This window comes from Pseudophryne corroboree, chromosome 6 (assembly GCF_028390025.1).
Source record: "Pseudophryne corroboree isolate aPseCor3 chromosome 6, aPseCor3.hap2, whole genome shotgun sequence".
Classification (NCBI taxonomy): domain Eukaryota; kingdom Metazoa; phylum Chordata; class Amphibia; order Anura; family Myobatrachidae; genus Pseudophryne; species Pseudophryne corroboree.
Genome location: NC_086449.1, coordinates 743,415,756 through 743,428,470, shown reverse-complemented (window position 1 = coordinate 743,428,470; position 12,715 = coordinate 743,415,756). Strand labels below are relative to the sequence as shown.

General features: G+C 49.4%; 1 protein-coding gene across 2 annotated transcripts in view; it reads left to right on the top strand.

Annotated features, from left to right (window-relative positions):
* The window catches only part of VWF (von Willebrand factor), a 487,638-nt gene that overhangs the window by 310,339 nt on the left and 164,584 nt on the right, over positions 1 to 12,715 (top strand). For both annotated transcript variants that reach the window (XM_063928500.1, XM_063928501.1), the window contains one exon: positions 50 to 227. In XM_063928500.1, the coding sequence (XP_063784570.1) occupies positions 50 to 227 (178 nt within the window). The remainder of the gene's footprint in view (positions 1 to 49; positions 228 to 12,715) is intronic.

Below are 12,715 nucleotides of genomic sequence, written 5' to 3'. Positions count from 1 at the left end.
TTTTATTTTTTGATTGTTTTTGTACTTACATTATGTATTGTTGTTTTAGGCAGGAGATAAGTGGATGATAATAGACCAGTGCCACGTTGTGACGTGTTTGAATGATGGTATAACTAGGCTGGACAGTAGCTACATGAACTGCACAAAGATACCAAAACCGATATGCAGCAACAACCTGCCCGCCATAAGGATCGATGAAACTTGTGGCTGTCGATGGGTCTGTCCATGTAAGTGTTTAATGTCAGACTGGCCTACAGGTGGGGTGCAACCAGAACAGTGTGCGATGACATGGGAGACTGACAGAACAGTGTGAGATGACACAGGAGACTGACAGAACAGTGTGCAATGACACGGGAGACTGACAGAACAGTGTGCGATGACACGGGAGACTGACAGAACAGTGTGCGATGACACGGGAGACTGACAGAACAGTGTGAGATGACACAGGAGACTGACAGAACAGTGTGCAATGACACGGGAGACTGACAGAACAGTGTGCGATGACACGGGAGACTGACAGAACAGTGTGCGATGACATGGGAGACTGACAGAACAGTGTGAGATGACACAGGAGACTGACAGAACAGTGTGCAATGACACGGGAGACTGACAAAACAGTGTGCGATGACACAGGAGACTGATAGAACAGTGTGCGATGACACAGGAGACTGACAGAACAGTGTGCGATGACACAGGAGACTGATAGAACAGTGTGCGATGACACAGGAGACTGACAGAACAGTGTGCGATGACACGGGAGACTGACAGAACAGTGTGCGATGACACGGGAGACTGACAGAACAGTGTGCGATGACACGGGAGACTGACAGAACAGTGTGAGATGACACGGGAGACTGACAGAACAGTGTGAGATGACACGGGAGCCTGGAGGAACGGTGGAACTGAAATGACATAGGAGGCTGTGGAATGGTGTGTGATGACATGGGAGGCTGGTGGAATGGTGTGTGATGACACGGGAGGCTGGTGGAATGGTGTGTGATGACACGGGAGGCTGGTGGAATGGTGTGTGATGACACGGGAGGCTGGTGGAATGTTGTAAGTGAGATGACACGGGAGGCTGACGGAACGGTGTAAGTGAGATAACACAGGAGGCTGGTATAACGGTGGAAGTGAGATGACACATGAGGCTGGTGGAATGGTGTAAGTGAGATGACACAGGAGGCTGGTGGAACAGTGTAAGTGAGATTACACGGGAGGCTGGTGGAATGGTGTAAGTGAGATGACACGGGAGGCTGATGGAACGGTGCAAGTGAGATGACACGGAAGGCTGATGGAACGGTGTCAGTGAGATTACACGGGAGGCTGGTGGAACGGTGGCTGTAAGTGTGGTGACATAGGAGGCTGGTGGAACGGTGTGAAATTACACGGGAGGCTGGTGGAACACTGTAAGTGAGATGACACGGGAGGCTGGTGGAACGGTGCAAGTGAGATGACACGGAAGGCTGACGGAATGGTGTAAGTGAGATAACACAGGAGGCTGGTGGAATGGTGTAAGTGAGATGACACGTGAAGGCTGGTGGAACGGTGTAAGTGAGATTACACGGGAGGCTGGTGAACGGAGTGCGTAGGATGACGCAGGAGGCTGGTGGAACGGAGCACGTGAAATGACACAGGAGGCTGGTGGAACAGTATAAGTGAGGTGACATGGGAGGCAGGTGGAACGGAGTACCTGAGATGACACATGAGGCTGGTGGAACGGTGTAAGTGAGATGACACAGGAGTCTGGTGGAATGGTGTAAGTGAGATGACACAGGAGGCTGGTGGAATGGTGTAAGTGAGATGACACAGGAGGCTGGTGGAACAGAGTACGTGAGATGACACATGAGGCTGGTGGAAGGATGTAAGTGAGATGACACAGGAGGTTGGTGGAACGGTGTAAGTGAGATGACACAGGAGGCTGGTGGAATGGTGTAAGTGAGATGACACAGGAGGCTGGTGGAATGGTGTAAGTGAGATGACACAGGAGGCTGGTGGAACAGAGTACGTGAGATGACACAGGAGGTTGGTGGAACGGTGTAAGTGAGATGACACAGGAGGCTGACGGAATGGTGTAAGTGGGATGACACGGGAGGCTGACGGAATGGTGTAAGTGGGATGACACGGGAGGCTGATGGACAGGTTAGCCGCACTGCCTAGTGACGGAGCTGTCATTGTTAGCATTGGCACTTGCATCTGTCCAATGCAGGATGCAAGAGATCTGTCAGACACAGGCTTCCCTTCTCTGCCTCAGAATAGTTACAGTACACGCCCACTACACGATAGCTACACGCCCACTACATGATAGCTACACGCCCACTACACGATAGCTACACGCCCACTAGAAGATGGATCTAATCTCAATGTTGCCGCTCAGGAACACCCATTTCACAGAGAGATCCAGACAAGATCTGGAGATAGCAAAGATGTGTACATTTGCTACTGCTCACACGCAATTTGGCGATACTCACTATTTGTGGCCATATACAGAGCGAAGGCCAATGTGGGTATATTCAATAGATAGACTTATTTTATTCTAGTGGAAATCTGAGCATTGTTCAAACATATGGTAGACACAAGTCAAGTGATAAATTATATTACATAATAAATCCTGATGTGTCCTCATACACTGTGACATCAGTTGCACCAAACAGACCCTCTCGGCGATGCAGGTCCCAGGTACCCAGTGTCTTTTTCACTCAAACTGTGCATCTTATACACACAAGTAAAACAACTGAGACTGCACTGGTCAACTTGATGTGCGTCATTTGTCATCCTTGTACAACGCTACAATGCAGCGACATCCGGCTTATCTCATGTCAACTTCCAAGTTCCATTGTGCTTCATCTGTGACTTTGAACATGTTTAAAACGATTCCTGTGCAGTTAAAGTCGCAGTCCGGCATCTCTGGTACACTATGAGCGTTTTTTCTCTAGCATCCATAAGGGATATTGGGGAATCGACTACGATGGGGTATAGACGGGGGCAAAGGAACCAGTGCACTTTAAATTTCTTCAACTGGGTGTGCTGGCTCCTCCCCTCTATGCCCCCTCCCCCAGGCAGTTTAGAAAAAAGTCCCCTTGATGCACATCTCTGCAGCTCCAGAGAGTTTTCTTCATTTTCTTTTAAACTTTTATTATTTTCGGTATGCTATCTGAGCAACAGCATACCTGCACCGTGGGAGTTTGAGGGGGGGCCGTCACCGGCCTTACGAGGTGCAGAGCCACTTCCCCGCTGCAGGACCACCATCCTGAGGGGTTGTTGTTCAGCGGGGCACTGTGCTTTGGCTGTCACAGCAGAAGCACGCCACACCCCCCTAACGCTGCCTGAAGGTGACATCGGAGGGGAGAACAAACCGGGGGCCCCACTAGGGGGGTACCCTGGTTCAAAGTGCAGCTGACCATGGGCGCGGCGTACAGGACCCCCCCGGGGGGGGGGGGGGGGGGCCGCTAAGATCCCCCTAAGATCCCCCCCTGTGGAACTGGCACAAGAGGCTTGACTAGCACTTGTTGTGATGTTTTAAGCTAACCAGGAGACTTTGCCAGTATAATATATATCTGTAACTCCGGCGCCATTGCAGGGGGTGGAGCTAACTCAGAGCGGGACATGAGACGTTTTGGCGCCTTCCTCTGCTTACTGCAGCCATATACAGCACACACAGCGCTTCCTGACTCCTAAGCCATGCTGGATATCTGGTACGTGGTGTAGCAAGGGGGAGAGATGCTTGTGTACACTATCTGGGTCCTATTTAGGACAAAAATTGTTAGTGTTTACTGTATTATAGTGAGCTGGTAGCTTCACTGGGGCTGTACATCTCAGGGTGTGCTGGTGTCCTCCCTCTCTCTGTGTCTCCTCTCACATACAGTAGGGCAGGCTTGCAATATAACTGTCTGTGTGTATGTGTATGTTGTGTGCTTACTGTGAAACATGGGTAAGCACAAGCTGTGCAGTGTATGTCACACTAGAGTCTCTCCATTATGTACTGATTCTGTTTCCTGTGAACAATGCAGTCAATCTTCACAAATCAGTGAAGAGGCTGGGAGAGAAGGTCTAGTTAGACTGGTTAGGGTCTCTTAAGACTATGATGTCCGATATGTCATCCCAGCTCACTGCTAATGTGCAGAAGACTCAGCTACTACAACAAGCTGTTGCAGATATAGCTGCTAGAGCAGATGCACATCTCCCCCTCTCTCATGCAGGTCCACTAAAGCATGGTTTAACTGCTCTACTCTCTGATACCGATGATGATATACAGGAGGATGGGGATGACCTGGATCCTGTTAGTGGGGATCCTGATTCTGCTCAGGGTATTGAACCCCTAATTCTGGCTATAAGGGACATGTTAATGTTCCCTCTAGAGGATGCTGCATCACAGCAGTCGTTTTTCTTTGAACAAAACAAACCTAATGTCACTTTCCCTGACTCTGTAGGGTTAGATGACCTATACAAACAGGCCTGGAAAAATCCAGACAAAAAATTTCAAGTGTCCAAAAAGTTTTTGCGCACTTCCCATTTGCTACTGAAGGTTGAAAATTTTGGGAGGAACCCCCTGGGGTAGATGTATCCATCTCTCGCCTATCTAAAAATATGGTGCTGCCTGCACTGGGCTCCTTTACCATGAAGGATCCTGGGGATAGGAAGATAGAGTCTACACGAAAGTCTATATACATGGCAGCCAGTATATCTGAAAGGCCGGTCATTGCGGGTTGCTGGATGACCCATGCCATTCATTCCTGTGCCATTCAAATTCAGGGGGCCTCTCGGGGGATGTGCCCTTAATTACTATAGTAACCCTCCTAAAACACACTCAGGACACTACACGTGTCCTCTGTGATTCACTCAAGGAGATGGGGAACATTAATGCTCGGACTTCTGCCATGGCAGTGTCGGTGCGCAGGGCCTTGTGGTTGTGTCAGTGGAGAGCGGACGCAGAATACAAGCATAGTGTGGAATCCCTCCCCTTTTCGGGGGAATGGTTCTTTGGGGTTGAATTGGATACCTGGATTTCCAAAGTTATGGCTGGGAGATCCATGTTTCTCCCATCCAGGGCCTCACCAGCGCAACGCTCCTATCCGGGATCGTCTGTCCAGTCCTTTCGGTTTCACAGATTTCGATCTAAGGCCAGAGGTGCCTCCAATGCGAATAGAGGCACCAGAGGTAAGTCCAGAAAACCTGTCTGCACCAGCTCTCAGGAACAGTCCTTCAGTTCTGCATCAACTAAGGCCTCGGCGTGACGGTGCCCACCCCGAGGGGCGCTCGACTGCATCACTTCAGCCGCATCTGGGAGACTTCCTGCCAGGATACCTGGGTCAGAGATATCGTTTCGCAGGGCTACAAGCTGGAGTTCGACAGTACATCTCCCCAACTATTTTTCAAATCAAGCTTACCAGCTTTGGAGGATATGCAGGTTACAGGCCATCCTAAGGTTGGTCCAGTCACACGTCATTATTCCAGTACCAATACCGCAACGCTGCAAGCGGTTTTACTCAAACCTGTTTCTAGTGCCGAAACTGGACGGTTCGGTGAGACCCATTTTGAATCTAAAATCCTTGAATCCTTACTTGAAGGTATTCAAGTTCAAATGGAAGAACCTGGGCCTGGAAGAACAGGAATTCATGGTCTCCTTGGATATCAAGGATGCCTACCTTCATATTCCAATTTGGCCACCTCATCAGGTGCACCTGCAGTTTGCCCTGCTGGACAATCACTTCCAATTCAGGCACTGCCCTTTGGCCTTTCTACAGCCTCGAGGGTATTCACGAAGGTGATGGTAGAGATGATGTTCCAACTTCGGGTCCAGGGGGTCAATGTTGTCCCTTATCTGGATGATCTTCTGATAAAAGCACGATCCAAGGAGCTTTTGTTGCTCCATATCGACCGCACTATCCATCTTCTGTCGGACCATGGGTGGATCCTCAACTTACAGAAGTCCCACCTGGAGCCAACTCAGAGGCTCCTGTTCCTGGGGATGTTGCTGGACACTGGCCCAGAAGGTGTTTCTACCAGAGGACAAAACTAATACACTTCAGGAGATGGTCCGCATGGTGCTTAGACCTACTCGAGTATCCGTTCATCTTTGCATACGATTGTAGGGAAAGATGGTTGCCTCATATGAGACAATCTAGTATGGGTAGTTCCATGCCAGAACATTTTGGTTGGATCTCCTAAGCAAGTGGTCCGGATCGCATCTACAGATGCACCGGATGATTCGGCTGTCATCTCAGGCCAGGATCTCCCTCCTGTGGTGGCTACAGTCCTCCAATCTCCTGGAAGGTTGGAGTTTCAGGATCCAGGATTGGACCCTCCTCACGACGGATGCAAGTCTATGGGGTTGAGAAGCTGTCACAAAAGGGGCGCAGTTCCAGGGCGGGTGATCAGCCCACGAGGCCCTCCTTCTGATCAACATTCTGGAACTTCGGATGATCTACAATGCTCTGCTTCAGGCCTCCTCTCTGCTCAAGGATCACGCGATCCAGGTACAGTCGGACAACGCCACGGCAGTGGTGTATATCAATCGTCAAGTAGGGATGAAAAGCAGAGCCTGCATACGAGAGGTGTCAAAGATACTCCTCTGGGTTGAAAGAAATGCAAGAGCAGTGTCAGCAATCTTCATTCCGGGTGTGGACAACTGGGATGCGGACTTCCAGAGTTGCCACGACCTCCACCCGGGCGAGTGGGGACTCCACCATCTGGTGTTCCAGCAGATCATCGACCGGTGGGGTTGCCCACAAATAGACATGATGGCTTCTCGGCTCAACAAGAAACTTCCCTGGTATTGCTCACAGACCAGGGACCCTCAGATGAGGGCAGTGGACGCACTGGCGTCGATTTGGTCGTACCGGCTGGTCTACCTGTTTCCTCTGATTCCATTTCTCCCAAGGGTGCTAAAGCGAGTCAGGAATCAAGGTTTCCAGGCAATTCTGATTGCCCCGGAGGGCGTGGTACACGGATCTTCTGGACATGTCCGTCGAAGACCCTTGGCCTCTACCACTAAGAAGAGATCTTCTTCCACAAGGACTGTTCGTCTACCCAGACTTACGGCGACTTTGTTTGACAGCATGGAGGTTGAGTGGAACATCCTAGCTCACAAGGGCCTTTCCATGAAGGTTATTGCTACCATGGTTCAGGCCAGGAAACCTGTGACTTCAAAACACTATCATCATATCTGGAGAAGATATGTCTCTTGGTGCGAGGAATGCATGTATCCGTCTGCAGAGTTTCACTTGGGCCGTTTCTTACATTTCCTGCAGGTCGGATGTGGATAAGGGCTTACGTCTGGGTTCCATTAAGGTCCAGATTTCAGCCTTCTCCATTTTCTTCCAGAAAAAATTGGCAGTGTTGCCAGAAGTTCATACATTCTTGCAAGGGGTACTGCACATACAACCACCTTTTGTGCCGCCTACAGCACCTTGGGATTTGGATGTAGTGTTGGCATTTCTACAGTCCTCCTTGTTTGAACCTCTGATGACGGTAGAAGACAAGTAACTCATGTAGAAGACGGTGATGTTACTGGCCCTGGCTTCTGCTCGACATGTCTCAGAATTGGGAGCCTTATCGTGTAAAAGTCTGTACTTGGTCTTTTACGAGGACAGAGTGGAGCTCCGGACTAGACAGCAATTCCTGCCGAAGGTTGTCTCCACGTTTCATCTGAATCAACCTATTGTGGTTCTGTCCAGTTCTGATGCTTCTGATCCTTGGATGCTGTGCATGCCTTGAAGATCTATGTCAAGCGCAAAGCTCATTCTCTATGATGCGCAGAAAAAGGGTTACCCTGCTTCAAAGCAGTCCATTGCTCATTGGATTAGGCTTACTATCCAACAGGCCTATGTGTTGGCAGCCTTACCTGTTCCTAAGTCTCTGAAGGCCCACTCTACAAGATCAGTGGGCTCTTCCTGGGTGGCTGCCCGCGGAGTCTCGGCCCTGCAACTATGCCGAGCTGCTACCTGGTCGGGGAAGAACACCTTTGTGAAGTTCTATAAATTTGATACCCTGGCCAAAAAGGATAACCAGTTTGGGCAGGCGGTGCTGCAACAGTCTACGCACGTTCCCGCACGTTCTGGAAGCTTTGGGACGTCCCCATCATACTAGATTCTAGAGATGAGCGCCTGAAATTTTTCGGGTTTTGTGTTTTGGTTTTGGGTTCGGTTCCGCGGCCGTGTTTTGGGTTCGAACGCGTTTTGGCAAAACCTCACCGAATTTTTTTTGTCGGATTCGGGTGTGTTTTGGATTCGGGTGTTTTTTTCAAAAAACACTAAAAAACAGCTTAAATCATAGAATTTGGGGGTCATTTTGATCCCAAAGTATTATTAACCTCAAAAACCATAATTTACACTCATTTTCAGTCTATTCTGAATACCTCACACCTCACAATATTATTTTTAGTCCTAAAATTTGCACCGAGGTCGCTGTGTGAGTAAGATAAGCGACCCTAGTGGCCGACACAAACACCGGGCCCATCTAGGAGTGGCACTGCAGTGTCACGCAGGATGTCCCTTCCAAAAAACCCTCCCCAAACAGCACATGACGCAAAGAAAAAAAGAGGCGCAATGAGGTAGCTGTGTGAGTAAGATTAGCGACCCTAGTGGCCGACACAAACACCGGGCCCATCTAGGAGTGGCACTGCAGTGTCACGCAGGATGTCCCTTCCAAAAAACCCTCCCCAAACAGCACATGACGCAAAGAAAAAAAGAGGCGCAATGAGGTAGCTGACTGTGTGAGTAAGATTAGCGACCCTAGTGGCCGACACAAACACCGGGCCCATCTAGGAGTGGCACTGCAGTGTCACGCAGGATGTCCCTTCCAAAAAACCCTCCCCAATCAGCACATGATGCAAAGAAAAAGAAAAGAAAAAAGAGGTGCAAGATGGAATTGTCCTTGGGCCCTCCCACCCACCCTTATGTTGTATAAACAAAACAGGACATGCACACTTTAACCAACCCATCATTTCAGTGACAGGGTCTGCCACACGACTGTGACTGATATGACGGGTTGGTTTGGACCCCCCCCAAAAAAGAAGCAATTAATCTCTCCTTGCACAAACTGGCTCTACAGAGGCAAGATGTCCACCTCATCTTCACCCTCCGATATATCACCGTGTACATCCCCCTCCTCACAGATTATCAATTCGTCCCCACTGGAATCCACCATCTCAGCTCCCTGTGTACTTTGTGGAGGCAATTGCTGCTGGTCAATGTCTCCGCGGAGGAATTGATTATAATTCATTTTAATGAACATCATCTTCTCCACATTTTCTGGATGTAACCTCGTACGCCGATTGCTGACAAGGTGAGCGGCGGCACTAAACACTCTTTCGGAGTACACACTTGTGGGAGGGCAACTTAGGTAGAATAAAGCCAGTTTGTGCAAGGGCCTCCAAATTGCCTCTTTTTCCTGCCAGTATAAGTACGGACTGTGTGACGTGCCTACTTGGATGCGGTCACTCATATAATCCTCCACCATTCTATCAATGTTGAGAGAATCATATGCAGTGACAGTAGACGACATGTCCGTAATCGTTGTCAGGTCCTTCAGTCCGGACCAGATGTCAGCATCAGCAGTCGCTCCAGACTGCCCTGCATCACCGCCAGCGGGTGGGCTCGGAATTCTGAGCCTTTTCCTCGCACCCCCAGTTGCGGGAGAATGTGAAGGAGGAGATGTTGACAGGTCGCGTTCCGCTTGACTTGACAATTTTGTCACCAGCAGGTCTTTCAACCCCAGCAGACCTGTGTCTGCCGGAAAGAGAGATCCAAGGTAGGCTTTAAATCTAGGATCGAGCACGGTGGCCAAAATGTAGTGCTCTGATTTCAACAGATTGACCACCCGTGAATCCTTGTTAAGCGAATTAAGGGCTGCATCCACAAGTCCCACATGCCTAGCGGAATCGCTCCCTTTTAGCTCCTTCTTCAATGCCTCCAGCTTCTTCTGCAAAAGCCTGATGAGGGGAATGACCTGACTCAGGCTGGCAGTGTCTGAACTGACTTCACGTGTGGCAAGTTCAAAGGGCATCAGAACCTTGCACAACGTTGAAATCATTCTCCACTGCACTTGAGACAGGTGCATTCCACCTACTATATCGTGCTCAATTGTATAGGCTTGAATGGCCTTTTGCTGCTCCTCCAACCTCTGAAGCATATAGAGGGTTGAATTCCACCTCGTTACCACTTCTTGCTTCAGATGATGGCAGGGCAGGTTCAGTAGTTTTTGGTGGTGCTCCAGTCTTCTGTACGTGGTGCCTGTACGCCGAAAGTGTCCCGCAATTTTTCTGGCCACCGACAGCATCTCTTGCACGCCCCTGTCGTTTTTTAAAAAATTCTGCACCACCAAATTCAAGGTATGTGCAAAACATGGGACGTGCTGGAATTTGCCCATATTTAATGCACACACAATATTGCTGGCGTTGTCCGATGCCACAAATCCACAGGAGAGTCCAATTGGGGTAAGCCATTCCGCGATGATCTTCCTCAGTTGCCGTAAGAGGTTTTCAGCTGTGTGCGTATTCTGGAAAGCGGTGATACAAAGCGTAGCCTGCCTAGGAAAGAGTTGGCGTTTGCGAGATGCTGCTACTGGTGCCGCCGCTGCTGTTCTTGCGACGGGAGTCCATACATCTACCCAGTGGGCTGTCACAGTCATATAGTCCTGACCCTGCCCTGCTCCACTTGTCCACATGTCCGTGGTTAAGTGGACATTGGGTACAACTGCATTTTTTAGGACACTGGTGAGTCTTTTTCTGACGTCCGTGTACATTCTCGGTATCGCCTGCCTAGAGAAGTGGAACCTAGATGGTATTTGGTAACGGGGGCACACTGCCTCAATAAATTGTCTAGTTCCCTGTGAACTAACGGCGGATACCGGACGCACGTCTAACACCAACATAGTTGTCAAGGACTCAGTTATCCGCTTTGCAGTAGGATGACTGCTGTGATATTTAATCTTCCTCGCAAAGGACTGTTGAACAGTCAATTGCTTACTGGAAGTAGTACAAGTGGGCTTACGACTTCCCCTCTGGGATGACCATCGACTCCCAGCGGCAACAACAGCAGCGCCAGCAGCAGTAGGCGTTACACGCAAGGATGCATCGGAGGAATCCCAGGCAGGAGAGGACTCGTCAGAATTGCCAGTGACATGGCCTGCAGGACTATTGGCATTCCTGGGGAAGGAGGAAATTGACACTGAGGGAGTTGGTGGGGTGGTTTGCGTGAGCTTGGTTACAAGAGGAAGGGATTTACTGGTCAGTGGACTGCTTCCGCTGTCACCCAAAGTTTTTGAACTTGTCACTGACTTATTATGAATGCGCTGCAGGTGACGTATAAGGGAGGATGTTCCGAGGTGGTTAACGTCCTTACCCCTACTTATTACAGCTTGACAAAGGGAACACACGGCTTGACACCTGTTGTCCGCATTTCTGGTGAAATACCTCCACACCGAAGAGCTGATTTTTTTGGTATTTTCACCTGGCATGTCAACGGCCATATTCCTCCCACGGACAACAGGTGTCTCCCCGGGTGCCTGACTTAAACAAACCACCTCACCATCAGAATCCTCCTGGTCAATTTCCTCCCCAGCGCCAGCAACACCCATATCCTCCTCATCCTGGTGTACTTCAACACTGACATCTTCAATCTGACTATCAGGAACTGGACTGCGGGTGCTCCTTCCAGCACTTGCAGGGGGCGTGCAAATGGTGGAAGGCGCATGCTCTTCACGTCCAGTGTTGGGAAGGTCAGGCATCGCAACCGACACAATTGGACTCTCCTTGTGGATTTGGGATTTCGAAGAATGCACAGTTCTTTGCTGTGCTGCTTTTGCCAGCTTGAGTCTTTTCATTTTTCTAGCGAGAGGCTGAGTGCTTCCATCCTCATGTGAAGCTGAACCACTAGCCATGAACATAGGCCAGGGCCTCAGCCGTTCCTTGCCACTCCGTGTGGTAAATGGCATATTGGCAAGTTTACGCTTCTCCTCCGACAATTTTATTTTAGGTTTTGGAGTCCTTTTTTTACTGATATTTGGTGTTTTGGATTTGACATGCTCTGTACTATGACATTGGGCATCGGCCTTGGCAGACGACGTTGCTGGCATTTCATCGTCTCGGCCATGACTAGTGGCAGCAGCTTCAGCACGAGGTGGAAGTGGATCTTGATCTTTCCCTAATTTTGGAACCTCAACATTTTTGTTCTCCATATTTTAATAGGCACAACTAAAAGGCACCTCAGGTAAACAATGGAGATGGATGGATTGGATACTAGTATACAATTATGGACGGGCTGCCGAGTGCCGACACAGAGGTAGCCACAGCCGTGAACTACCGCACTGTACTGTGTCTGCTGCTAATATAGACTGGTTGATAAAGAGATAGTATACTCGTAACTAGTATGTATGTATAAAGAAAGAAAAAAAAACCACGGTTAGGTGGTATATACAATTATGGACGGGCTGCCGAGTGCCGACACAGAGGTAGCCACAGCCGTGAACTACCGCACTGTACTGTGTCTGCTGCTAATATAGACTGGTTGATAAAGAGATAGTATACTCGTAACTAGTATGTATGTATAAAGAAAGAAAAAAAAACCACGGTTAGGTGGTATATACAATTATGGACGGGCTGCCGAGTGCCGACACAGAGGTAGCCACAGCCGTGAACTACCGCACTGTACTGTGTCTGCTGCTAATATATAGACTGGTTGATAAAGAGATAGTATACTCGTAACTAGTATGTATGTAT